General features: G+C 39.1%; 2 protein-coding genes across 2 annotated transcripts in view; both read left to right on the plus strand.

The window, feature by feature from the left end:
• Window positions 1-11,284, plus strand: part of grin3ba (glutamate receptor, ionotropic, N-methyl-D-aspartate 3Ba) — a gene marked incomplete at its 5' end in the record, with an annotated part of 35,972 nt that extends 24,688 nt beyond the window's left edge. Inside the window, 4 exons of the mRNA XM_079451894.1 lie at window positions 2,669-2,820; window positions 7,374-7,538; window positions 8,458-8,528; window positions 10,164-11,284. Of these exons, the coding sequence (XP_079308020.1) occupies window positions 2,669-2,820; window positions 7,374-7,538; window positions 8,458-8,528; window positions 10,164-10,725 (950 nt within the window). The 3' untranslated portion in view covers window positions 10,726-11,284. The remainder of the gene's footprint in view (window positions 1-2,668; window positions 2,821-7,373; window positions 7,539-8,457; window positions 8,529-10,163) is intronic.
• Window positions 11,285-18,264: 6,980 nt separating this feature from the next.
• plppr3a (phospholipid phosphatase related 3a) lies at window positions 18,265-26,575 on the plus strand (the record flags this gene model as incomplete). The annotated part of the gene is made up of 7 exons (XM_079451955.1): window positions 18,265-18,357; window positions 20,238-20,423; window positions 20,665-20,794; window positions 21,559-21,754; window positions 23,129-23,186; window positions 23,635-23,808; window positions 25,259-26,575. Exons 1-7 carry the CDS (start codon window positions 18,280-18,282, stop codon window positions 26,573-26,575), a joined length of 2,139 nt encoding a protein of 712 aa, XP_079308081.1. The 5' UTR covers window positions 18,265-18,279.
• Window positions 26,576-27,610: the final 1,035 nt, after the last annotated feature.

The raw sequence follows: 27,610 nt of genomic DNA on the forward strand, positions 1-27,610 counted from the left end.
TGCTTACATAATTTGTATTTGGTAGACGAAGTGCTTCCCTTTTTAGTGTGCAACACTAGTGTGTGTGTGGTTGGTTGTAGTGAGTGATTACTGTTTGCGGTGGTGCAGGGTTATTTTTCCTTGTTAGTATCTTAATGTGAGTTTTATTTTAGTTATTATCTTGCTCTCTGCCTCACCATCCTGCCACATATACATGCATTATTTTACTTGTTTTAGCAATGGCCGAATCTAGAGCTCTTTGTAAAGGCCCTCTTTGTTGCGTAAAGAAGGCCATCTGATGATCATGTCATGTCCGTGTTAGCCTTGGTTTTCTTTTTGAGAGTCTCGTTGGGGTTTATATCCATTGGCAGTGGAGCTGAAGACTAGAACTGAAGTTTTCACACATTTCGTTTTTTGACTGTCAAATTCTAACACTGTGCCATCATGTGCAGTTATCATTTTTAATAATAAATTGAGGTTATTGACCATTACTGTGAATATAATTTAAATAGACAAATACAAATGGAAATCATTTTTATTTAGAAATTCTCAAACTAAAGAACAAAAGAATCTAGCACTTCAGACTTGAAATATATACTAGTCTTTCTAGTGCCAATCGTGTACATAGTTTTTATTCATGAGCCTTTTTTACCCCAGTTCTCGTAATATATATGTTTATATACAGTATATGCATACTGTATGCATGCACAGTTTGTCTACTTTTAGGTGCAATTTGAATGTTATTGATCGCACAACTTGTTGCAGAGTTGTGTTCAAATGAATACCGCTTTGTAGAATGTGTCAGTGATGACACGTCCGGTTTAAAAGGGTTAATGTTTTGCGAGTAAAAATTACATACTGTGGCTTCAAAATATGTACTTAATCTGAATGGGATGTTTTGCAAATAAAAGAGACACCATTCTGTTTTGACAAAGAATACATTTTTTTGCTGACAAAACTTCTGTAGTGTAAAGGCATTTTATTGTATATAATATACAGTCCAATGAGAATAAATCTATCAAATTTGTCTAGAATGCTGATAATTTCTGATATATATTTACCTGTATGGCAGATTATATGAGTTTATGACATCACTGTTAAGGTCACGGGACACACTCACTTATCACTAAAGTCACTTTTATTAAAGTTGTCACCCAACTCTCATTGACAATAAAGGACTTTAGTTCCCTCTATTCTTTCAATCCGTTATAAGTGTGAACACTTTTTAACACAACAAAATAAGCACTTAATGTTACTACTGCCGAGATCAAATCCATTACGATTTTTCCACCAGCCCGGCAGTGCTCCCTGTCAAATGAGTTCAAAAGCACACATATGGTTTGTTGTCGTTGGGTAAGCAAAATGCAGTGGTGCAACTCAGTAGGAGAGTACAGAAGTTTATCAAGATGCAAGGCCTGTTGTGCTATGTGCTGCAAGGAAGAAAGGGATTGCTTTCCAGGAGTGATGTGTGGGTTTGCTGTTAGGCAAGTGCTTTGATGAAATTTGTGGATGTCAGAGTATGCTCGTATCTCTCCGGCTGCCCAGCTCCAGAACCGGCACTATGACAGACTTGCAGTGCATTGGCACAGAGCACCAAAGATTCATCCTTGTTCTTTCCAGGGCTCTCTGACATATCAATAATGGAGGTATCGCTGCTATCAATACACACGGTCGAACGTTGAAGCGGTCTTAAACAAACCCTTATGGTCTTCATTTGGCTTGCCAAGCTTTACATCCATCAATGTTAATGTCTACACAGTGAAAGGTTTTAAGAAGAAATATTGATCATGCTTAGGAATTTATTTTTACAGTATTAATCAATAGCAATAGACAAAATTATGGCCAAATTTAACTGCATCTCATTACGATCGTTGGTGTTTCAATCTCAAATAAAGTCATTCATGTTGGTTGCAAAGTCCCGCCTCCATAATATATGCAAAGCCAGGCGTCTGGGCAGGACTCCAAATTACGCAAGTAGAGTCTGTAGTTTCATGAACATCGATCTTTGCTCCATTAAAATCAATGGTAACAGTATCTGCCATAGACTGCTTTAGTGCGGATCTACATTATACGCTGTTTGTCTTTTCAGTCTGGCATGTAGATTCATGTCGATTTAAGTACAGTCATGAATGAATCAACCAGCATAATAGTGCAGTATGATTTTATCCACTAAAATAGTTCAATTCTTCACAAACAGTTTGTAGAGTAGTAGTTGACATAAACCCTATATGTGTCCTATGGTGTGACATATATAGCGAAAATATGGAAAAATAATTATTGAATATTTAAATCAAGAGTTGTGCATTCCAATCAATAAAAATGGTATTGTTTTGATTAAGTAAAAATAACTCCAAAAACATACAGATAACTAAACACAATAAAACTCAATAAAAACATCATAACAATAATTTTGAAAATCTATAAAAACTGAGTTATCTGTTTTTGGAAATAAACTCTTCAAATGTTAGTCATATAAGATAATATATTATCAACATATGTTTTCGACATTTTTGCTGTCATGCCATAGGACATGGTGTGTGTTTCTTTTGCCCATATTCTAAGCAGACTGTGCCTCACAGTCTTAAAGCATTCGCCAAGTCTTCCAGCTTCACACATCCTGCTTTGTATGCCAGTCAAGTGCCTTTAAGATTTAAAGCCGTCTGACTTCACTTTCCCCTCGTGTTCTCAGGTTATGGGATCGGGCTGCCCCAGAACTCTCCCCTCACACGGAACGTGTCCGAATACGTCAGCCGCTACAAGTCTGACGGCTGCATGGACATGCTACACGACAAGTGGTACAAAGTGGTTCCCTGTGGAAAGAGGGTTTTTGCTGTGACAGAGGTGAGCCATCAAAGGAAACAGTGTGTCTATGTTTTTCTGTGTGCATGCATGCATCGAGCGAGAGCTCTCTGCCCTTGACCACGTCTTCCTCACTGTCAGACGGGCTCTTTTCCATCTGAGAAATTCTTTTGTTGGGAATAACTGTCTCCTGCAGTTTAATAGGCAGTCTGTCAGAGGGATTCAGTGTCTCCACAATCCATTTTCCTTCTGGAGGGCCCTGTGTCAGCCGCACCGCCCCACACCTGAGGTTGTGAGAAGCAGCTCCATCAATGGAGCTTCAGTCAATAATGCTCACAGGGGCTGTAGCACTCGTGTAAGACATTGTCTTGGACAGTCTGGCTTCATTACCTAGCTGTTGTTATGAATGGGAGACTTCATGAGTAGAAGCAATGACATTTGTTTTCGGCCTCTGTGCCAGCTGGAACTCATCTCAGGGTCTTAACTCACTCACTCTCTCTCCCTCTTTCTCTCTCTCTCGCTTTCTCCCCCTTCCTCTGTCTCCCCCCCTCTCTGCTCTGGAGCCAAGCTGTCCTGTCACTACAGACACCATGCTGTAAAACCACCACTTTGCTGTGCAATAAATCCTGCAAAATAGCAGACAGAATCGACTGTGAAGTCCCCCAGTCGGTTGTCCTCTTTGAATGAATGTTTATTCCCGTTTATTCCGGAGCTGTTTATAGAAGAAGCAGCTTCAAATACAAACAGCACTAGTTTATCTTCTCTGTGTTATTCTGTCTTAATTAAATTAGTCTGATATTTTTTTCAAAGAGCTTCTTGGTTCACAGCCAGACACATAGATATGGAGAAGGGAGAGATGGGAAATTTCAAGCAACATTAAGCAGTGCATCTGGCATGCTCTCAAAAGAAATGGACACAAATAAACAAAATGCCAGCGTTTGTCGGAAAGAGTAGTTCAGTGATATGGCACAGTTATGTTATTGTGCCAACAGATTGTATAAAGTGGAGGTTAAATATGTTATTTTTCTCCACAAGAGTGCCTTACATTTTTTTATATGGAATCGTCACTTTGCAATATTAGCATTATTTTAATAGTCACGGCAGACAAGTTCATTCATAATTGCACACGAGTGTTCCTACAAATGTTTGCGGAAAAGGTTTTCATGCAAAATGTGCACGCATACTGTAAGTACATAGAGTTGTGTTCAAAATAATAGCTGCGTATGAGTAAAAATTAATTTCAATACACAAATACATTGGGAACATTCTGTTCTGAATCAAAACATGAGGAAAAAAGTATCAAATTTGTTATTAATTTGATTTGTTGTTAATTGATTTCGTTTTTTGTCGGAAAGTGAAAAAAAGGAATGTTAGGCTGTTCAAAAAAATAACCGTGTCTGCATTTTTCTTTACAAAGTCAAACATATATGTATAATATATATGTACATTTACTGTATAAAATGAAAAATGCTTGAAGATTTAGCGTTCTTGTGAATCACTGAACTAATATGAAGTTGCTTAGCCACGGTTTCTGAGAACTGCTTCACATCTTTGTTGCATGGAGTCGACCACCTTCTGGCACCAGAAGGTATTATGCGAGTATTCCAGCCCAGGACAATTGCACTACAGACCACAATTCCTCTGCATTTCTTGGTTTTGCCTCAGAAACAGCGTTTTTTGATGTCATCCCACAAGTTTTCTTTTGGATTAAGGTCTGGAGATAGGGCTGGCCACTTCATAACGTTAATCTTGTTGTTAATAAGATGCTGCTCGCTTACTGTTGTGTTTGGGGTCGTTGTCCTTTTGAAACAAGTGCATTTTCTCTTCGGCATAAGCCAACATGACCTCTTTAAGTATTTGAGCGTACCCAATCTGATCCATGAGCCCCCGGAATCCGATAAATACTGCGCCACCATGCTTCACTGTCTTCACAGTGTACTGTGGCTTGACTTCAGTGTATGGGGGTCACCTGACAAACTGTCTGCGACCCCTAGACCCAAAAATAACAATCTTGCTTTCATCAGTTCACAAAATATTGTGCCATTCCTCTTTAGGCCAGTCAATGTGTTCTTTCAACGTCTGGAACGACTAATTTTACTCAGATTTTCAGAAAGAAATGCACAGTACAACATTTTCTGCCTTCATCCATGAATAAGGTCCACTTGTTTGACACCAGTTTTTTCACAGAATGATTTACCTCTCTTATTGAACTCCACACGGCTATTTATTTGAACACGCAATTTTCAATTAATGATTCAATGCCATAGAATAAGCAGCATGCATGTCATGACTGTTGGGTCTGTTGGTTTTCTATTACTCTACTACACCTACTAGTAAAATATTTGCCATATAGAAATATAATTTCTACCAAAAACACGGATGATCTGGTTAGTGATGTTGGACTGCTATTATTTTTGAACATAACTGTACATGGACATTGTGAATGACAACCTTTTCTGTTTGTATTATGCTCACATAAATGGAAGCCTTGTTTTAATGTCTTCAAATCAGGATGCTTGTCACACAATCTCAAAAAAGGGCTTTCTGTCACTCCATCATGCATTTATGACTCAAATACAACACTACAAAACCTTCTTACAACAAGTTGACACACAGTGAAGACCTTTTATATAACCTCTAACTATGTGTCATTGACTGTGTTTCCTCATGCTATTATATTTACATTAATTCATTTAGCAGACACTTTTTTTAACAAATGGCCAATTCCGTGCAAATGTCAATTTTAAGTTGAATAAATCAACTTTATACAAAAGGTTTTCACCATATGATAGGTCGGATGTCAATACTTGGTGGTTTAAATACCCATCGGAAGTCTCTTTTGTTTTTAAAGCTTTTTGTGTTTTTAAAGTATAGTCAGGTAAATTGTAACATCCAAAACTGCCCATATTCCTCAGAAATGGACACTAAATGGAAATTAAATAACTATTTTATGTTCTACAAAGAGACATCTCTTCTCCATTTGTTGTATTATTGCTTCTGGTTTGTACATTTTAATGCACATAAATCCTAAAAAAGTATAATTTTTGTCACATCCATAATGCATGAATTTTCTCTCTTTTAAAATAGAAAACTTGTTCATTGACTGATATTTGTCTTTTGCCTGGACTATAAACAGGGGTTTATTAAAATAAAAACAGACGATTCAATATATTGGTAATGAATACATTTTCTGATCATTATATTTATACAGTATATCAAGTTTAGAGGAAAAGAGCTGAAGTTAGGGAAAGCTGCACAATATAGAAGATAGAGAAGCATTTTAGTTACACCAAGAGCCTGTGGTTTTTCATTTGAGATGGTTCTAAATGTGATGGATCATGCTTACTATGTGAAAACATTTAGACGCACACACTCAGTGTTCACGGTTAGCTCATCTTCAAAGTGCTCTCTTCTCAGTAGTGGCGTTTGGATTAGCTATCACACGCTGTACTGCAGCCTCATCTGGCCTGTAAGGTCAGCCAGAGCTTAGCAGAGTGATGGAGTCGCGTCTATACATGTGCGCATCTGCATTTTGGCACTATAACTCTCTCCAAGAAACTGACATCATGATAAAGAGCTGTAGCAAATCCTGTTACGTGCTGAAAATGAATAGAGTCACAAGCGAAGGTAGACTGTGAGTCAGAGTGAAGCTGTGACAGTTGACACGGATGCAGTCTCGTGCCAGATGACCAGAGTTCAGACAGTATCACAAAAAGCCCTTCGTCCACTGTGATGTGCTCTATTAGTCTCTTATTTTCTGCCAGGAAGGTGTTTTCCTTTTCAGCAGAACCAAGTGAGCCTGACTTTAATTTCATTTAGAACGTAGATATAATATAAAATTGTGATAAGGTCCGGTCAGCAGGAAACCTTCTCCCTAGATCAGAGCCATTGCACGGGAATGATGGATTTTTCTGTAAATGTCGTTGCATCCCATGCCCGAGGGGAAAATAACAAAAGGTCAGGCACAAAGAGGAATACCTGGGAAGAGTTACCATTATCATTTCTTTTCATTTGGAAGAGCAGATGCTAAGTTGGCGTATGCAGCCACGCAAGTGTGCCATCAGCACGATGCCATCTTTGGCCACTTGTATAGCATTTGGGGTTCGTACAGCATTTTGCTAGCCAATCACCTGACACATATATGACATGTGACTTATTTAGTAGCTGCAGGACAGTGACATTTTGCCAACGTTTGGAGGAAGGCACATTCAAAACTAAAGTAGACAGGCAAAAGAAAAGAAAGTTTTTATTGGATTTTTTCTGGAATAGCTGTCAGTGGAGAAATAACCTTTTTGTCAGTTTAAAGTTGTAGTTTTGACGTTTATCAGCAGGAGGCTTACTGGGGTCATGTTAACCAGCAAGGCCTTGACCCTATCAGCCTAACTACTCCGCCCCCCAGACAGAGGTTTAAACAGGCCGTTCTGAGCACATCCAGAGTGATGTCGAAAATATCACTTGACTGTCAATTCTTATTGATGTCTTTCACATGATAAACCCACTGACAAACTGTACTGTGGTGATGGTCCACACAGCAGTTGTCATTTATTGACAGGGATCATGTGGTGTGTTTTTTTTTGTTGTGTATGTGTTCGAAGACGCTGCAGATGGGCATCCAGCATTTTTCGGGGCTGTTTGTGCTGTTATGTGTGGGGGTGACGGGGGCTTTGCTCACACTGTTGGGGGAACACGCTTTCTTCAGATTCATCCTGCCTCACCTCCGCCACCAGCAGAGATTTAAATACTGGCTTCACACTAGTCAGGTGAGCTTTTGACACGACATGATACATCTGATACACAAGAATGTTTAACCCTTTAAAGGGACACTTCACTCAGAAATGATAATTCTGTCATCGTTTACTCACCTTTAACCAAATCTGTATACATTTCTTTGTTCTGATGAACACAGAGAAAGTAGGAATGTTTCCTACTATGGGAGTCAATGGGGGGCAAAGTCTGTTTGGTCAAAAGCATTCTTCCAAATATCTTTCTCTGTGTTCATAAGAACAAATACATTTAAACAGATTTGGACCAACTCGAAGGTGAGTAAATGATGAATGATTCCATTATTGGGTGAAGTATCCCTTTAATGCATAAAGGTCACTACAGAGGACAACTATCAAAAAGCATTTCACATAAACCTCTACAGAGGGACAAATACTGCATTACTCTATAAACCGTCACCACTTCAGATGTCCACTCAAGTGTAAAATGAAAAATATGTGTATATAATATGTTTCTATGCTTTAAGAGCAATAAACTGACAGAGATGGTCACAATTCATGCCTGTCAGGGTTAACAGCCTTTAAAAACATTTGTATTTTTTTCTATATGAGTTTGGCCAGTGCTGTTAAGACTGAACCACTTATCTGCACACACTTCTATTTTTACAAAAGATGAGCATGGTTATTATGTTCAAAATCTTTTTGCTGATGTGACTCTTAGTTCTATTAAAAACATGGCCATCTGCACCCTCTAGTGGTTCAGTGTTCAAAGCACAATAATGTACAGTACTGTGTATGGGTTGGCATGGATGGATCCACCACACTGCACATTTCGAATCTGATACGTTCAGTTAATTTGTTTGAGCTGGTGATCTTTAGATTTTAATGTTGTGGGTTGTGTTGTTTTCCATTATGAATTGCTTTGAGTGTGTTTTTTTCGCTCTTTTTGTTATTACAGAAAATCCATCGTGCATTAAACATGGTTTGTGAAGATGAAAGGAAATCAGAGGCTGAGAGCACAAACAGATGGTAAGCTGGTGTTTATTATCAGATAGCAAACTGGCAATTAGAGTAATTCCTCACTTTCTTACAACACTTGTGATTCGTATTTTTCTTTTTCTTTACGTTTAAACCTAATGTTTGTTTTATTTCAAGGCTCTTTGAAAGACCTGATACTGATAGGTTAATTGCAGCATTCTGTGGTTAAATGTTGTTCGACTAAGTATTAATATTGATTTGTCCCTGGCAACTGGTTTGCCATAAAGCCGTGTTGATGTCTTTGTAGTGCTCTGCAGCCTCTTTCTTCTCACAATAACAGAAAAAGAAATAAATATCGACAGTTTCTTTGAACGCCCGAAGTTAACGTTCGGTCTGTTTTTGGTTATTATATAACAATTTATTTCATATTTTATTAGTATTAATATTAATGAATATTATTATTTTATTGTACATTTAATGTCTTGAGTTAAACTAAAACTACTGAACAGTTATTGATTGTTTGTGGAGGTTTACTGGAAGTTCAGTTCGGGCCACAAAACATTTGTTTATGTTGTTTATGTACAGTATACTTACCACTATTTTAATATCTATAATTTTTATTTGGATGAAATGTGTAATAAGCGTGATTTTAGTCAAATTAGCTGATGATTTAGGAGTCCTGGGGTTTACTATAGTAAATAGTAAATACTATAATATTAGTCTTTACAACACTTGGTTAATAAATACCACTGCAAACCACAGTGAATTCATAAATGGTAGCAAATATTGTAGTATACTTTATACCGTAATATATACAATGATTAACAACATGGATTACTACAGTTTACTATAGGAAATACTAAAGTTTATTACAGTATTTTCTATCTTTCTTAATTTGAATAATCACAGTGGCCGATATGGCAGATTTTTTACATTTACGTGTACAGTTTAATAGCATTTTGTTCATAAAAAGGCCACACAAATGTAAAGGCAGCATTAACTCAAGGGAATGAGAAACAAATATTGTATGTTAGGTATTAATGAATTATATTAATGTTATTATGTAATTATGTTATATTTATGTAACTGATAAATAATAATTCTCATGCCAATGTTTAGGTGGTCACAGTTAGTTGAATGTGTTCAAGTGTGTTTCAGTGCTAAGCTACATGCTACAAACTAGACATGTAATATACAATAATCCACCAATTTTCTGTATGTCTCTTATTTTCTTAATTATTTAATTGCATTTGTATTATTTCAGCCTCTTATAGGCCATTTTGCTTTCTTAATATTGGTATTGCATTGCATTGAAAACCTGCTGGTTATCGGTTACCACTACTTGGTTACCACTACTTATTTTCTTCACTTGTGCCTGACTGCAAATTATCTTGTACATTTTTATGAATATCCTTATTGGATGTAGTGGTTTTTTTGGTGTTTAGTTTGGTGATTGGGTTTTGAATGTGTGCTTTAAGTGTTATTTGTGTTTAAAAAACACCTGATAGAGAAACTAGAAAACAAAGGGAAATCAATATCGGTCGAGAGCAGTGTGGATACTGTTGCGTTTGCTGCCATAATGGCGTATTGAAGAAGCTCCGTGTTACCATTGATTGTGAAGTGTGTTAGTGCAGTGCCGTGTCCCTGCGTCTTGTAGGACTGATTGGTGCTTTGTCTTCCTCCCAGTTCCACCTTGTGCCTGTCAGAGAACTGTAACCTACACCGCCTGCCATCAGCCACCCCCAACTCCTCATCCCCTCAGCCTTCCACCTCCTCTGCTTCCACTTCCTCTTCCACAACCCGCTGGAACAATCAGAGCGCAAAGGCCAGACGAGAGGCCAAAGACCATAACAAACGTGTCCACTTCAACCTGGAGACGCTCAACAGCTTCCAACTCCAAGGCCCGCCCCCTGGTCCTGAGAAGAGCCGTAGAGGGCTGGTGGGTAGTCTACCAACCCAGTTGTGTTCCAACGGCGGCCCCAATCTCAGTCTCAGCCTGGTGCTTTCACCTCCGGTCTGCCCGGGAGGCTCGTCGCCATGGGAAGAAGAACTGAGAGAGCTGCAGGGGAGGATCGAGGAGTTTCGTGGCCAGTTGAGAGCTGCCCTGGCCAGGAGAGCCGAGCTCCAGCGAAACCTGGTCAGACAAAGGCTCAGCCAGTCCCAAACAGTCTCATCCTCTAATCCTGCAGAGACGTCTGCCCCTTCGAACACCGGCACCCTGACCAAAGACATCAACAGAGGCAGGTGATGTATGTGACCGGAGCGGTGAATATAGGGGACGTTCTCTCATCTGAGGATTCAGGCAGCCCTTTATTCTGCTTTCTCATTGACCGCTGGGGTGTTAGAGATGGATTGAACATTATGTGATGGAGATTCAGCTTGTAATACTGCAGTCTGGCTGACTTCCAGCTCAAGAGAGAAAGCATTTATCTGTGTGTATTGTGTGTCTGTGAATGTGTGTGTTACAATCCGGAGAGCAGTGGACAGAGAACAGACTCTTAAATACAACATTCACTGCTTGCCAAGGTGAGTATCTGCAACTACAGATGTTCGGTATGAAATAGGTCCTTTTTTGTAAATAATTCAATGGGATTAGCAACAATGGACCAAGTTTTGTTTTTCCACACTATACTGTATGAATAGACATGATGTTTGAGTATGTGTTTTAATGGTGATAAAGTATGATTCTGTAGGAGATGTGTGACTTTCCGATGGTTCATTCACCCTGAATAATCTAAATGTTATAAAGTCTGACCGGTCCCTCAATGCATTTACTACGATTAATAAATAATTTTGGGGAAAAAGTTTCACTGATTAAGCCTAAATATTTTTGTGCTAGTTAACTGAGTGATTTGTTTACCGTCAGTCATTTTTGCAAATATGTGATATGGGAGTTGTTTCTCACTTTACAGCTGACGGAGATCATTCTGAAGGGGCTCACAATTCATGTTCATGGATGACATTTTTTCATAACTGTTATCTTATAATATAAGCTACAGAGATTCATAGAAATAACGATTGGCATGCCATAGACGTTTCAACTACATTTGTTCACGAGACTCATTGTTTTGCTGTAGGTGTGTGCATCTGCATCCAGTGCTGCGCAGTTTGATCTGCCTATGACAACTATCACAAGAAAAACTAGATAAACTAGAGAAAGATATTGACAGTTGAACAAAATAAATAACACTGTGCTTGTAGTTTTTGTATATTGTAATGCAACTATCTACATATTGTGCCTTTAATTCAACCCACCGGTTTGGTCCCTTTTATAGGTTAAAATAGGTTAACATTCCCTGAACTGTTTTAAGATAGCAGTGTCCAATTTCAGACTTCAAAGAAAGTTTTAGAGAGGAAAGCGTCTGAGGGAGGCTGTCAGGATGCTGAGGATGAGAATGTCAGACTGATAGACGAGCTCCATCTTCCACCGGGAGACTGATGAACAATGGCCTCATTATGTTGAGTTGTTTTTCTTTCAGAGAGAGAGCATGCTTGGCTGCCCATTAAGTGTTTGACAAATAGTCAGTGTGAAGATTTGCCCTCTCAGAGGTTTACTGGCCTTGCACATAAGTCCAGAAAGAAAAGGTTGTTTAGTCTGTAAAGTATGGACTCTCTTTCACAGTAAAGCAGGAAGGAACTTTTTGATTTAGAGTTTTATAACTTCTACAGGTAAATGGAAAAAAAGAGTTAGAGGAAGAGGTTAACACATGCTGTCAGTTCCACTAGACAAGAGACCTTGCTGTTCCCAGAAAGACTATGGCCTACATTTCTGCCATGCTTAAATTTGCACTGGTGCTTTCAAAAGTATGCAGTCTAATTAGGAACCGATAACCTTGTCAAATAGGTTCACAACTCTGTTATGCCAGAACTGCTACGGGGTCGCAGAGCTTAAATTGCTATCAATCTGAGACTATGGAGCGTCTTAATATTTGTAATAATTGATAAGCTTATATTAAAGGGATACTTCACCCAAAAAGGAAAATTATGTCATCATTTACTCACCTTCGAGTTGTTCCAAATCTGTAGAAATGTCTTTGTTTTGATGAAAGATATTTGGAAGAATGCTTATAACCAAACAGATTTTGCCCCATTGTCCCATAGTAGGAAAAATTACTTAATCATTTTTTTTTGTTCTGTTGAACACAATGAAGACATTTGAAGAATGAAGGATAGCAAACAGTTATGGGGCACTTTTGACTCCCATTGTTATTTTTCTACTATGGTATGATATGGTTTAAAAAAGTTTGGTTATAACAAAGAAATGTATACAGATTTGGAACAACTCGAAGGTGAGTAAATGATGACAGAATTTTCATTTTTGGATAAAGTATCCCTTCAAGTTATTGAGATGTGCTTTCAATCTGGTACTGGGCTCCAGATGAAGAAACATGGCTGCTAATTGCAAATGCACATAAAGCAAATGCATTTGTTTTTCACCACAAATAACAACATTGATCATTGGCTCATCCTAAAGCACGGTCTGTCAAAGCAGCGCAGAAATCACATACCATTGTTATCCCATAATCATTTCTCATCATTCTCATGAGCATCAACCTTACCATCATATCATAGCCTCTAGCTGAAGTGCAACCCTGCTGCTACAGTTTACACAAATGGCATGAGCCAGAGCTGCCATATGTCACTGTGATTTCAGTTCCATACCACACACAGCCTTGAAAAAAAGAAACCAGTTTCCATTATTAGCGACTGACGTATAACCTCAATAGGCTACCATCCTTTACACAAATGGTAACTACTGTAAGTTGGTTGCTGTATGAACCTGTATGTTTTGTGATTTTTATCTGACTTCAGATACAAATTGGACATTTAAAAAGTGTGATGTACAGTATGTTTTCTTATATAGTATATTTGTTTAGCCTTATGGGTGCCAACATTTGCAAATCTGTCGCTTAGCTGAGGATGGTGAATTCCTAAACTATGAGATTTGATCATCTTTACAGCAGTTTCTATTTCAGTGTTATCAGCAGTGCACTACTGGCTCACCTGTGCATGTCCTATTGAAAAAATGGAGTTGGTCACAAAATAGTCAAAGTGAGCCGAAAACTTAATGGAATACTTGTTTTGGTTTCTCAGTCACATTGCCAAAAAGCTACTAAACATAATTCTGCTGTAGTTGAAGTTTTTCACCACAAGAGGTCTCCTGAGATGTTTAAATTACAATAACACAAAACCAGTCTTGGTTTTGTCTAAATGAATAAGAGCTTGTAAATGAAATGCAGTAATACAGTATGCGATTTTACAGACTTAAACATGCATTTCATATAATGGTCGTATTTCCCTGTTTATTTCTATACTTTATTTCTATACCCTGCTTATTTCTGTTTACCTTGACTCAAACCTTTCCATCATCTTACCAGTCACCAGCACCACTGATATTATACACCCTCCCAAACACAGCGAAGACTGTATGTATCCCAATATATGAGCTTGCCCCTAAGTGCTGTACAAAACGCGTTTAACACGTCTCATTTATGGAACTGCCTGGTTGTACGAGATTAAGTTTTGAAATGTGAGCTAAACAAAAATCCGCCATGATACAACCATTCAGTGTGAGGCCCTTAAAAACAAACCAGAGCAGCACATTTGGTCCCAAAGCAGACGGACCCCCAAAGCATTTAATCAAGATTGATCTATGGGAAAAAAATTCAGGAAGAGGCCTTTGAAAAAGTTGAATAATGTGACATGGTGAAAGTGGTGTAAGCTGCGAGGTCTAGAGACACCTGATCCTCCATTTTGAGTCTGTAATGAGTGTGTAAGAAACTGATGAGAGCGTGAAACATGTTTTGATGGCAGTCTAGCCTCACAGGGTGTGCGACTAATTGGCCAGAGAGGACATGAGAATTGAGGCTGAATGGTTGGGTGATGATTTTATTAACTCCATGCAGCTGGGTCCAATACTGAGGTATAGGAGAACTGCCCAAGAGGCCTAATACAGTCTCCTGGGAAACCAGTGGTAAACCTATTGCTTAGAAAATACCCCCCCATTCTTCTAGCGTGGGAGAGGGGGGTGAAATCGGAGGCGGAGCTGGGTTTTTTGCCCTTAGTTCTCTGGTGTGCTGCATTTGCATTAGTGCATGCTAAATAAAACAACACAGACGATTTTCATCACAATTATTTTTAATGTGAAATGTTTTTTAATGAATTAAAATATGAATTTTCCATTACATTTTATATTTTGATATTGTATGTCATTTTATCATTCATTCATTGTTATTTATTCTAGATATGTATGCATTCCATTTCTTTATTTCTCCCTCCTTATTCCTAACATTGACTACAAGCATCGTGGGTCTTGAAGTGTGAAATGTTTAACAAAATGTGAAAGCAATGCAGAAGAGAGCACAGGATAACCTGAGATCAGAACATGTTCACCCTCTGAAACAAGCAAGCGGGATGCTGTTCACTCATGCGAGAAACCGCGCGGAGCGAGGAGATGACGCGCGCTTCGCCATGTGCTGCCGTCCGCTTTTGACTTGAAACATACCTAGACACAAAGGGGCGCATCGCATGGTCAAAATATAGAGCCCCACCCCGTGGAAATAAACAAAGACCCTAAGCACCACGCGGGTCTAGCGTGATTTCTGTTAAGGGTATCTGAATATTAAAGCGCAAACGACGGGGCAGACGGTCCACATGCACAAAGACAGGACCGTTTTAACCCTTGCGGTCGTGAACGGAAGTCCCCATCCACGCGTGGTGCCCGCATCTCTTTTGTTACGCGTTATTGGAAGGTGACTTCAAATAAACGACGGTTAAAGGAGACGCGTTTGTGTGTGCGAGTGTATGTTTGTGTTAAAAAGTGAACCGCCTCATTTCCACCGTCCCCTCCCTCAAGAACCCCCCCTTTCCCAATAGCCTTTTGTGCTCACGCACGGTGCCCCGCACAGTGACTGCGTTCCTTTCTCGTTTACTATCGACTATCTTAAGAGGTCCGCGTTTGAGATCTCCACGAGAAAGTGGCGCAATTGCGTGGAAATCTACTTCTGAGACTTTGGGTTGGGGAAATATAAACGGAGAGTCCGGGTTCATTCATACTTTCGTGCGTCCGCTCACCTTCAGCGGGTAAGGGGGAAGTGGACACAAAGATATTTAGTACAAGCGTGAAATGGATTAAGTCCCACCGAGGAAAGCTGGAGCACCACAGACGAACCAAGAGACGGAGAAGGGCTCGGAGGGAGTCGATGAATTTTCCACAACAACGAGAAAGAGGTGAGACCAGTCTTGTATGCTGACCGAGCCTGTTCTTGGTAACCCTTAAAACAAACAATGTTGACCAGACATGCTGAATAGTCATTTCTAAATGCGTAATTTCTCGTCTCGTCTTTTTCTAAATGCATAGCCTATTAATAAAAAGTACGTTTCTGCCACTAGCTCTCGTGTTCTGTACGACATCCAGAATAGCACATGACACCATTTCAGCATAGGAAAGAGGTGTGTAGTGTGATACAACTGACCACGAGGACATCTTGAAATTCGCAAAAGCCGAAATTGAAAGAAAATGTAACATCTTCCACTTTGAAAGGCCGTGTCGTGTCAATCGTGTTCAAATTGAGGCCATAAATGTCTCACGGTTATTTAGAGCAACATGAATGACCATCGTGACGATTACAATTATAAAGTCACATCTCCGTTATATTGTCAGTGTCGGTGTGAGCGCGCAGCTCGCACTCAAAGCTGTTTCAGTACCATGTAGTGGACAGCGCAGCTAGTACGGTACAACACCAGTCTGACCCCAGATCAGCTTCTTGTGGCGGTTTTCCTAAAGTGAACGCAGCTTATCCAAAGGAAGTAGATTCGTTTGGACAGATACATGATGATTTCTGACTGCCAAAAGCAGGATTTGCATAAAATGACATACCACACCGTTGTCTTTGGCACTTTCTCCACCTGATAGAAAATAGAAAAGCATGTGTTCTTTGATTATAAGTATGGACCTTAGAATTCCTGGCTTTATTTTCTAACCTGTTTTTAATGTATCGCTGAAAAGGTTTCAATGATATGTCCTATTCTCTCCGCACTTGGCACAAATGTATTCAGTGCCAACTTCCCACCAGCTCTGACATATCGCTGAAGAGGTTCCCCTGATTGCTGCTTTACATCTAAGCGCTTTTTATTTGCCAGCCAATACACTCCTTGACAGCACAGAGATGAGTCTGTTCATTCCTAGCCCTCTCCATGTCCCCCTCTCTCAAGAGAGACAAACAAAGTTGTGCAGGATAAATAGTCCCCTCTCCCCTGAAAGAGCTTTCTTTGTTTGTGCAGTGTGAGCCACGGAGACCAATATGGTCACCATGTGTCACCCAACTTTCATTAGCTGTCTGCTTGGGGAGAGACAGGGATATTCAGGCATGCTGTATGCATAAAGTCCCAAAAAGTAACTGACGCCTAAATCTGGGAGCCACTTTTGTCGGTATATGCTGGATTATACGTTTATAATTGCTGTACTCTTTTTAATCTGACACTTGGAAGCGGTATTGAATCCTGAATTGGCTGACTAGGCACTCTGCAAATACTTTCGGAATGATGTAATATCATCCAAAACCATTACATCTCAAAATGTTTAGGATGCACGTATTCGTTTTTCAAAGAAGAGATCTGCTGTTTTGAAAGCTGTACTTTAAAGCATCACAACATCTTTTGTTTGTAGACAGTCTGCTGTGTCATAGAAAAATAAAGCCACATCCTTGAAACTATAGAGATCTTCAGCTCCAAATAATGACTTTTATAACCAGCATAAATAATTTATTAATTTATAATAATTTTTGCTAAGCCTTTTATCATGATCTGCCCTCTAGTCTGAAACAACAAGACTGTGATGCTGAATATAGTTAAAATTTTACTTAAAAACTGCATTTAATTGAAAACAACTTTACAGTTATAATTGTATTTGATATATAAAAATACAGCCACAAAAGATTAAGAGAGCACTCCAGTTTGGCCTTTTATCAGCATTTCAGCATGTATTGGGTTAATTCCAGTACAGTGTTAGTTGAATTTCTACAGAAACAAACATCAGGAATGACAAAGTCACCCAAGAGAAATATGAAAGACTGACAGCATGCAAAGATACATGAAAGCTGTGATCAAAATCAGGCATATTCCATAGTCCATGTATTCATTTTTGAATTATCCCAAAATGCATGCAACATTATTATTGTGTTGTTTAAACATCAATATGAACTTTGTAGTATTCAAGATCTGCAAACATTACATTGGCCTATCTTTTTTGTTTGACCAGTTTTTCCTGTTTCAAATGTCTACAAATAAAAGCAAAAAAAACATATTTTCATCTAAGATTAGGCAGTAATGCTGTGAATAGTTCAGATAATTTCATTGAAATGTGCCTTCTGTATAAATAGTGAATTCAGAAAAACAATTTTGGAGTGACCTCTTAATGTCTTTCGCGTCTGTATATTTGCTATGTTTGGGTGTATTGTTTGTAATACTGTCTTATGTAAACCTTGACCATATAAATGTAACACTAATGACATAACAATAATAATTTTACACTCTGAATGTAGCACACCAGTGTCTGTTCATCTGCATCGGTTGCTCTCAATATTTACATGCTTAGTGAGACAACCTACAAACATGCTCAGTGATCCATTTATTAAACAAATCTGAGACATTCCAAGAACTTTCCGAGGTTAAAGGATATAGAGGAGCGAGTTTGTTATCTGTGTATATTATTTATGTTATCTGCAATTAAATAATATGTTTGCTATTATTCTGTGTTTCTTGACTATTTTTACTTTCAGATTATACTCGGCCAAACCCTAAAATGTCTCCAAAAGACAAGCCTAAGAAGAAACCTCCCAAAGACAGCATGACATTGCTGCCCTGCTTCTATTTTGTGGAGGTATGCTCGGATATGTCAGTGTTCGGAGCTGTTGGGGTAAAGCTTTGACATCTTCTGTTCAAACCTCGTTCATCTTGCCCTTAAACTGCTTTATTATTGTAGTAACCACTGACTCTTTCAAGGAGAGTCATCTGCTGTTTACAAGATCAATGGAGTTCTAATTCCTAATCTATAACTTTTAACCAATTTGAATATCCGAAGTAAAAGCGGAAACTGCGGGTAATGAAAGCGTAACGGCTTACACGAATCACGTGAGGCACCTCAGCCAATCATATAACAGCCTCTAGTCTCCTTTTCTGCATTCCACTGAAGGTTGCTGTAATAATTTACTCTACCTATTGTCATTTCAAACTTGTATGACTTTTTTTCTGCAGAACACATAATAAGATATTTTTAAGAATGTTGTTAACTAGTCCCTATTCACTTGCACTGGTTTGGTGTCCCTACAATAGAAGTGAACGTGGGCCAGTGCTGTTCGGTTACCAACCATCTTCTTTTGTGTTCTGCGGAAGAAGGAACGTCATACAGGTTTGAAATGACAAGAGGTTGAGTAAATGAGGACAGAATTTTCCATTTTTGGGTGAACTATCCCTTTAGACGTTCATGGTGTAATTGAAATGTACTTGAAATAACCTGTGAGTGAAAACATTCCCTGAGAGTGAGCACTCGGTATTGTTCACTGTAATGGTAGTGATCATAAACACGATTCACTGGATTTATTGACCAATGATCTGATTCAGATAGTGTTAAAATATCCCCTTTTCAATTTGAAACAGCATTTTTCTTAAGATGTTAAAAATAAACTTCCTTGGTTGAGGAATGTTTAGCATAAGGTGTCCTTGAGAAAACAACATAAATAAATTGAATGCCACTTTGATTTTATTATCCTAAGCAGTGACATTTATAAAAATTTCATGTGTGGCCTACGTGTTTGTATGTCAAGCCTAATGCTGTTTGTGTTAATAATTCATGAATGTATCTACACATTAAATGTTGACTGATTACTCTTGCACCACCTTTCCCATAACCCGACCACTCCCCTGTTCTCTCTCTCTCTCTCTCTCTCTCTCTCTCTCTCTCTCTCTCTCTCTCTCTCTCTCTCTCTCTCTCACACACGCACTCGCTCGCTCTCAATTTTTGGGTAAAGATAAAAAAAAGATTGCATGTTCTTACAATATTGCCAAACATTGAACATATTACAAAAAACATACACTTTAAATAAGAAAGGCATAAATATAGAATGAAATATAAAATAAAGCATATGTAAGTAAACAAAAGAAGTATGGAAATAAAATAACAATATGAAATGTAGATTTCAGGCAGAAACATGAAAATGTAATAAGAGTAAACAGTTTAAATGTACATTGATTGTAACAGATCAAGGCAGTAGTTTGTTTCTGAGGGTTGATAGATGAATGTAGCAGCAGCTGATGTGTGTCTCTTCTCCCCCAGTTACATCTGCATTCGCTCTGTTTCTGAACACCTATCAAACTCTGGCAAGAGATTTGACATTTTGTTAAAGCGTTTCTCTCTCACATCTTTAAATTGATTACAAATGAAGGAGAAAGTGTGTCTCTGTTTCGACCTCACAGGTGTCACATTGTGCACGGACTCGTTCCTTTGGAAGCCATGTTTGTCTGTGTCTGCAGCACTCTATGGCCAGACTGTGATCACTGAGTCTGTATTTGGTCATGATCCGTCTCTGTTTAACATCTCCAACAGTGTAGAGATAATCTGACAGATTGTATTTTCTGTTTAAAGTCCGATCACATTCTAGTTTACTTTGGTATTTACTTTCCTTTTCCCAGTGATCTAAATATGACTTTTTACTTTCTTTGATAATTTGGTTTATTCGGACTCTCTCTCTCTCTCTCTCTTAGCTGCCAATAGTTGCATCTTCCATGATCTCCCTTTACTTCTTGGAGCTGACCGACGTTTTGCAGCCAGCCAAAGTAGGGTACCGTTGCCATGACCGCACACTGAGCATGCCCTATGTGGAAACGGGAGACGAGCTCATTCCTTTGCTCATGCTGCTCAGCCTGGCCTTTGCTGGCCCTGCAGCGTCTGTGAGTATTCATACTCTATTCATAAACGGCCTAACTTATTTATCTTAGTGTAGCCGAATAATACACAGTATCCTATTACCTTATTCAACCAATTGATGAAGCGCATGATGCTGTATGGTCAGTGCGTAAAATGGTTAAGAACTGAGTTTTAGCATCTTGTTAAAGCATAAATAATCATTGGACAGATTGAATTTGAGCTGTTGCTTAAGGCACTCTTTGGTTTTCTGTGTTCCTGGCTTAGATCATGCTCGGAGAGGCCTTGATGTACTGTATGCAATCCAAGTTGAAGATTCCCTCGGGTTCTGAAGGAAGTATAAATGCAGGAGGGTGCAATTTCAACTCTTTTTTACGCAGGACAGTCCGTTTTGTGGGTATGTTCATTTCACAGAGATACTCTAAAGTGCGATGTCTCAAAGGGATAGGTCACCCAAAAATTTCAATTCTGCTTAAATAAATTAATTCAACATTTATTCACCCTTGTGTTGTTCAAAACCTGTATGTAAATCTTTCCTCTGTGAAACACAAAAGAAGATATTTAAAATATTGGCTTTTTTAAAGTGTCATTGGTTGGGTTTTCATACAGAGGAAGTCAATGGGTTCTAATGTTGTTTGGTTACCAACATTCTTCCAAATATCTTCTTTTGTGTTCTGCATGAGAAAGTCCATGTTTAATTCCAAACATGTGAGTGTGAGTAAATGATGAAAGAATGATTATTTTTGGGTGAGCTGTCCCTTTAAGGCCAATTCACACCCCAAATTAACTATGAAGCTTAATCGTCGTATTTATAATTTTTGACTCGACATAAGGTAAAAAAATGTTAAAACACAAATAATCTATAAAAAAGAAAGTCATATTTTGTTGATTTTCTTACAGCTAAACAGCTTTGAATGGCATTGCGCTTAAGGATATTTTGATACTCCACTTGTTCTCTCACAGTATCCTTTGCTTTAATACTTGGGACCTGAATGACATTCATTATTCAGACACTCAAGAACATTCGGGCACTTTTAAGAGTTTTTCTATTTTTGAAGAAGCATATGGTCCCGTGTTGGCCACGTAGGACGAACGCACACACAAAAAGAAGTCTGGCTCAGTTAGCACAGTTTGCACTGACAGTTTCTCTTTTCCTCACAGGTGTTCATGTGTTTGGGCTGTGTGCCACTGCACTGGTCACGGACGTTATCCAGCTGGCCACTGGCTATCATGCACCCTTCTTCTTAACCGTATGCAAACCCAACTATACCCTGCCTGGTGTGGCATGTGATATAAACCCCTACATAACCCAGGACATCTGCTCAGGCCGGGACCAGTATGCCATTCTGTCAGCCAGGTGACTAGAACAGACCTCTGTTAAAACAAACTAACTTTTGACACATACAGTACACACCTGAGAAGGTCATTCTTTGTTCTGCCGTCTCCATTGTTTTACCACCTGATTCATGGGAGGAATTATGTAAATCGCGTAACAGTGCAAATGCACCCAATTCCCCATCTTCCAGTTTATACTTCTGCTGGGCTGTGAAAGATGCAACAGACTGCTATGATCTGGCATGTAAGCTTGACTGGACACCAGCTTAGGCATCTAAATCCACTGTTTATAATGCCTGAATTGTGCTCGAGTAACAATGTCTTGATTTAATAATTTATAATCATGTTCTTCATTATTTAATAATCATTGGATAAATTAGTGCTGCCATGAATGTACAAAAACATTTATTGTCAATAACATTTTGTTCATGATTTGCCTTGTTGTTTTGGCAGCTACTGCAATTTGTCGGAGCCTGTCAAATTGTATGAAAACATTTATTTATTGGAGGGACAGTTCACCCAAAAATATATGTCATCATTTACTCACCCTCGATATCTGTGTAAATTTCTTTGTTTTGATGAACAAAGAGAAAGATATTAGAATGCTTGTAACCAAACACTTCCTGGTCATCATTGACTACCATAGTAGGAAAAATGATAATGGTAGTCAAAAGTGCCCCAGATCTGTTTGCTGTCCTACATTCTTCAAAATATCTTATTTTGTGTTCAACAGAACAAAGACATTTACCAAAAAATATAATAAGGTAGTCAATGGTGGCCAACAACTGTTTGGTTATAAGCATTCTTCCAAAAATCTTTCTCTGTGTTCATCAGAACAAAGAAGTTTATAAAGATTTGGAACAACTTGAGGTCGAGTAAATGATGACAGAACTTCCGTTTTGGCTGAGCTGTCCCTTCAGTAATTATTTGAATAACAGTGTATTTATCTTCAATGTTTACAGTATATATGTTTATATACAATCTCGTAAAAAAATGAGGTACATGTATACATTTGGTATCAATATGTACTTTAGCGATACTAATACATGCACTCTTTAGGAGCTGTATTTTTTAAAAGGGTTCCACCCCAGTGACAGCTAGCTTTTTTTGAGAGTTTACCATAACAATGTTTCCCAACAAGGACTACAAATCAATTTCACCTGACTTTGATCCCAAATCCTTGTCAGTCGACAAAAAACACGGAATTAAGCAGATATGACATTGTGTTTTGCTCACAGAAGCGTGATCTGTTCCTCTCGCATCCCTTCCCTGATTTACATTTCTTTATCATGTGCTCAAATTCTTGCTTGTGCTTGATTCTTCTAAATAATCACATGCTAGGTGTGACTAAAGTCCCCTTCACATTTTCTCTTTTTTCCTCTCTCTATATTATCAGGAAAACCTTCCCCTCCCAGCATGCCACTTTGTCTGGCTTTGCAGCCGTCTACATATCCGTAAGCATTCTTTACTTGCTTGTGCTTTGAATATGTTTTGAAATATTATTAATAAAAAAAGCATGATAGATGTGATGCTCCGATAAGAAGGATCCATTAAAAACTATGTAAGGTGCTGAGTGTCTTCTGCTATATTCAGAATGGAGATCATATAAGACCACACACCCCTTGGTGCCTCCCAGCTATTGTGTTTTATGAGATGCCCATTAGTTTTCTTCAGTTAGCTATGCCTCATTGACCTTAATCTGGAGTTCCAACTGTTAATGAAGTCATTCTCTCTGGACTGTGAAAAGAGACAGGCGAGCCGCTGTAATTACATTTACCATATTACAGCCCATTTTAATTGGAAGTTAGTTTTGGGTCTCAAAGCTCATTTTAAATGTGTGGGGTTTTACCCAAGCAGATGGGTCGTGCTGTTGTGAATTGTACGCGTGTTTGTCTTCATCAGATGTACTTCAGCGCCACAATCTCAGATAGCACCAAGCTGTTGAAGCCCATGCTGGTGTTTGCATTCGCCATAGCTGCAGCCCTGGCCAGCTTGACCCAGATCACCCAGTACCGAAGTCACCCCATCGATGTCTACGTGGGCTTTGTGATTGGAGCTGGCATTGCTGTTTACCTGGTGAGTCATAAAAGGTTTTCTGGTTGGTTTTTACAGCTCTGATCAAGTTTTGGCTTTGACAGATCTCAAGATTTATTTATCTGCCTGCTCACACTGTTTTCCTAACTGTCTTTAGCACGGTCTATATTTAGGACTTTGTTTCAATTAGAGGAGAACAAATCCTCTAGGAATCTTCAGGAAATGTTTCACAGTTTTTTCTCTTTCTTCTTCTGTCATTCTTTACCGTGCCTCTCCGATGTGCTATAATCTCTCTAACCATATGAGAGGGCGGAAATCATTTCTGAAAGTGTCATTTGCATTGAAGGAGAAAATAAGTAAAAGAAAATGGGATAGAGAAAAGTTCTGAAGCTTTGAAAGCTCAGTAGATTTGATGAGCAGTCTTCAAAATACATATTTGGACTACACCTATCAAAAGCATTTGTGTAAAATTGATACAGCGATGCCGTTTTATTACATAAACATTTTATCAGAGGATGCTGAACGTTTTAAAATCTTAGCTTTTGTATGTTTTATTTTTGAAGAAACCCGTCCTCATACATTGAATATATTCTTTATATATATATATATATTATATATTCAAGAAATGATTCGACAAGTCTATTGCATATCTGAAATTTTCAGTAGCATACACTCAAAAAATCTGTCATTAAAGGGACAGTTCACCCAAAAAGAGGTAAATTATTGTTACATTTAGTTACGCTTTAAATTCTGTTTAATTATGCGGTACATTATTTTTTGAGGCATGTGGGAAACCAAACTGTTCTGGGGCAATATTGACTACCAGAGTTTTGTTTTCTCCTATGGTAGTCAGTGGTGCCCCAAAACTGTATGTTAAAACATTCTACCAAATATCTTCTTTTGTGTACAGTGTAACAGTAGCATTTGAGGCTAAGTAAATGATGACAGAATTTTCATTTTTGGGTGAACTATCCCTTTAAGTGAACACACCTGTGTGTAGTTAACCATACTAGAAATACTTTGTTTGACAGAAGAAATAAATTTGTATTAATATAATATATTATTTGCTGTTTTAATCTATGAAATCTTGCTATGTGGAATAACCCTTTTATAAAAGCAATAAGCCCCACGAAGCAGTAGGCTACAAGATTATACAACACGTCCTTTTTGAGACTAAAAATTTGTGAGGAACACTGAGTCAGAATTCATCACCCAGCATTAGTACCTGACCTCACTGATGTTCTTGTGTCTCAGTAGTCCCAACATTAAGTGGAAACCCATCCCAGAAGAGTAAAAGCTTTCAGAGCAGCAAAGTGAAAACCAGCCTTCTTTTTCTAACAATACAATCTTAACTAAATGTTAAACAAGCATGATGTGAATGTCTGCATATGTTTTAGCCTCAAAGTGTATGCGATTCAGTTGTCTTTATAAAAAGCACATATTAATATTAGTGTTATAGTAACAACTTTCTTCCATCCCTTCCACACTCCAGGCATTATATGCAGTGGGGAACTTTAAGTCTAATGAAGACACTCCCCTCAAGCCAATAAAACAGCCCCGACCTCCACAAAAAGATCCTCTGCGAGAGCTAACACAGCGTGGTCATGACTCCGTTTACCAAAAAGCCCATGCTTCTGAGAGCAACGATGAACTATCCGCCCCGCCGCATGTTGCCAGCCTGAACCGTAAGGTGCGTCGAGAGAAGGCCTCCATGGGCAGCCTAAAGAGAGCCAGTGCCGATGTTGAGCTCCTGGCTCCTCGCAATCCAATGGGAAAGGAGACCATGGTGACCTTCAGTAACACCTTGCCCCGCGCCAGCACCAACGCTATGGAGGAGCCTGCTCAACGTCACATGACCTTCCATGTGCCAATGGACTCGCACCGTTCGAAACAGTTGGTGTCCGAATGGAAGCAGAAATCAATGGAGATGCGCAGTCTTTGCCTGCGGGACGAAGAAGAGGAGGAAGCCACTGTGGAGGGAGCTGACGGCAGCGAAGGGGGAGTTGAAGAGGAAATGAGCATGCACACCTCCCTTTATCCTACCGTGCAAGCCAACAGTGGAGCAGCAGTGATGGCCTCAGGGGGTACCAGGGTGATAATGCCCCAGAGACCCGGTGCCCCACAGTTAGTTCACATCCCCGAAGAAGCCACCAGACCACCCCCGGTGTCACCCAAAAGCTCAACCACACGGGCTAAGTGGCTCTCCATGACAGAGAAAGGAGGACCAGTACCAGCTGCCACACCAGAACCTCCTCGATTGCCTAACCAGCCTCGGGTTATGCAGGTCATTGCCATGTCTAAGCAACAAGGTCCGGTTACTGTTACCACACCCAAGTCTTCTGAGACTGGCTCCTCTTGTGCCACCTCCAGCACAGGCTCAGAATCTCCATATTACCGCATCCCTTCTGAGCGAGACAGCGCCAGTATTGTCACAGTAGACGCCCATGCCCCTCACCACCCCGTGGTGCGTCTTTCTTCGGGCAATGGTAACACCTGGGACTGGAGGAGCACCTCCAATGGCAAAACTGAGGTTCATGAGACCAGCCGAACGCTGCCTAGGCAGGACTGCTTGCGTGATTATCGTCCCAACAAAACAGAGTCCCTGTGCTCATTTTCCTCTGAACCTGACCCAGGAATCCTCCCTCCCCCACCTCATCCCGACCTGCTTTTGGACAGCAGCCTCAGCCGAGATTTGTCCCTCCAACGCAAGTCTTCCATTTCATCTAAAGACTGGGAGCTTGGACTGCCTCACCCAGAACCTGACCACTTCTTTAAGAACTTGGAAACAAACAGATCATTTAAAGAATAAATTGTGAACTGTAGGCCAAAGCAGTGACTCTACATACTTCTTTCTGGAGAAATCCAATGTGTATAGTTTTGGCTGTTGGTGAGAAGACAGGCTTTTTGGTTATCTCACATTGAGCATCTGGGGTGGATTAGTGCAGAGAAACACCAGAAGGCTCACGCAGACTTGAGGGGCCAATTGTGAGTCTATGTGACGAAAGCAGCCACATAAATCTGATTAGCTCAAAGGAATTGTCATAGATTCATCCAAGTGAAATTCAAATTGAAGCTGTAATTTATAATTTTATAATTTTCTTCATCCCCAGCTTCACAAATGCACAGGAAAATGATACTCTGACACGTTGAAGATTTTTATCATGTGTCAGGATAAGGTTAACCATATTTCTGTTTTAGAGTTCACTATAAAACTGGATATACATTTTATTGAGGAACTTGTGTTGAGGTTCTTAAATGATTCAATCGGATAAATAACCGTGTCATTTTTAATGTGGCTGGAAACATGGACAGGCTAGAGTTCTCATCACAGCTTTTTGTGCATTTTAAAAGGATCGTTCACACAAAAATGAATATTCTGTCATGAATTACTCGTATTTGTTCTGATGAACACAGAGAAAGATATTTGGATGAAAGTTCTTAGACCCTATTGAGGGTAGGTAAAATGACAATGGTAGTCAAAAGTGCCCCATAACTGTTTGCTTTCCTATATTCTACAAAATATCTCGAACCTCGAAAGGGGGGGAAATGATGACAGAATTTTTATTTTTGGGTGAACTATCCCTTTAATGAACGCTTTTCTGCGTATCAGTTTTATGTAGGCCTAGTCACTTTCTGCTTTTTATACTAAAATATACTCTTGCTTGTTTGTGTGTATTGCATGTGTGTTTATTTATGTGTCTTTCTGACCTTGAATGGACTGTTACATGTCTGAAGGGATGGCCTCTTTCATTTTGCCGCAACAAACTTTGAAAAATAAAATTGTAATAATATTGTCGGTTTTTAGTCAATGAATCTAGTTCTTTCTGGTAATTGATTGGCATTA

The sequence above is a fragment of the Barbatula barbatula genome (genome assembly GCF_947034865.1).
Source record: "Barbatula barbatula genome assembly, chromosome: 3".
NCBI lineage: Eukaryota > Metazoa > Chordata > Actinopteri > Cypriniformes > Nemacheilidae > Barbatula > Barbatula barbatula.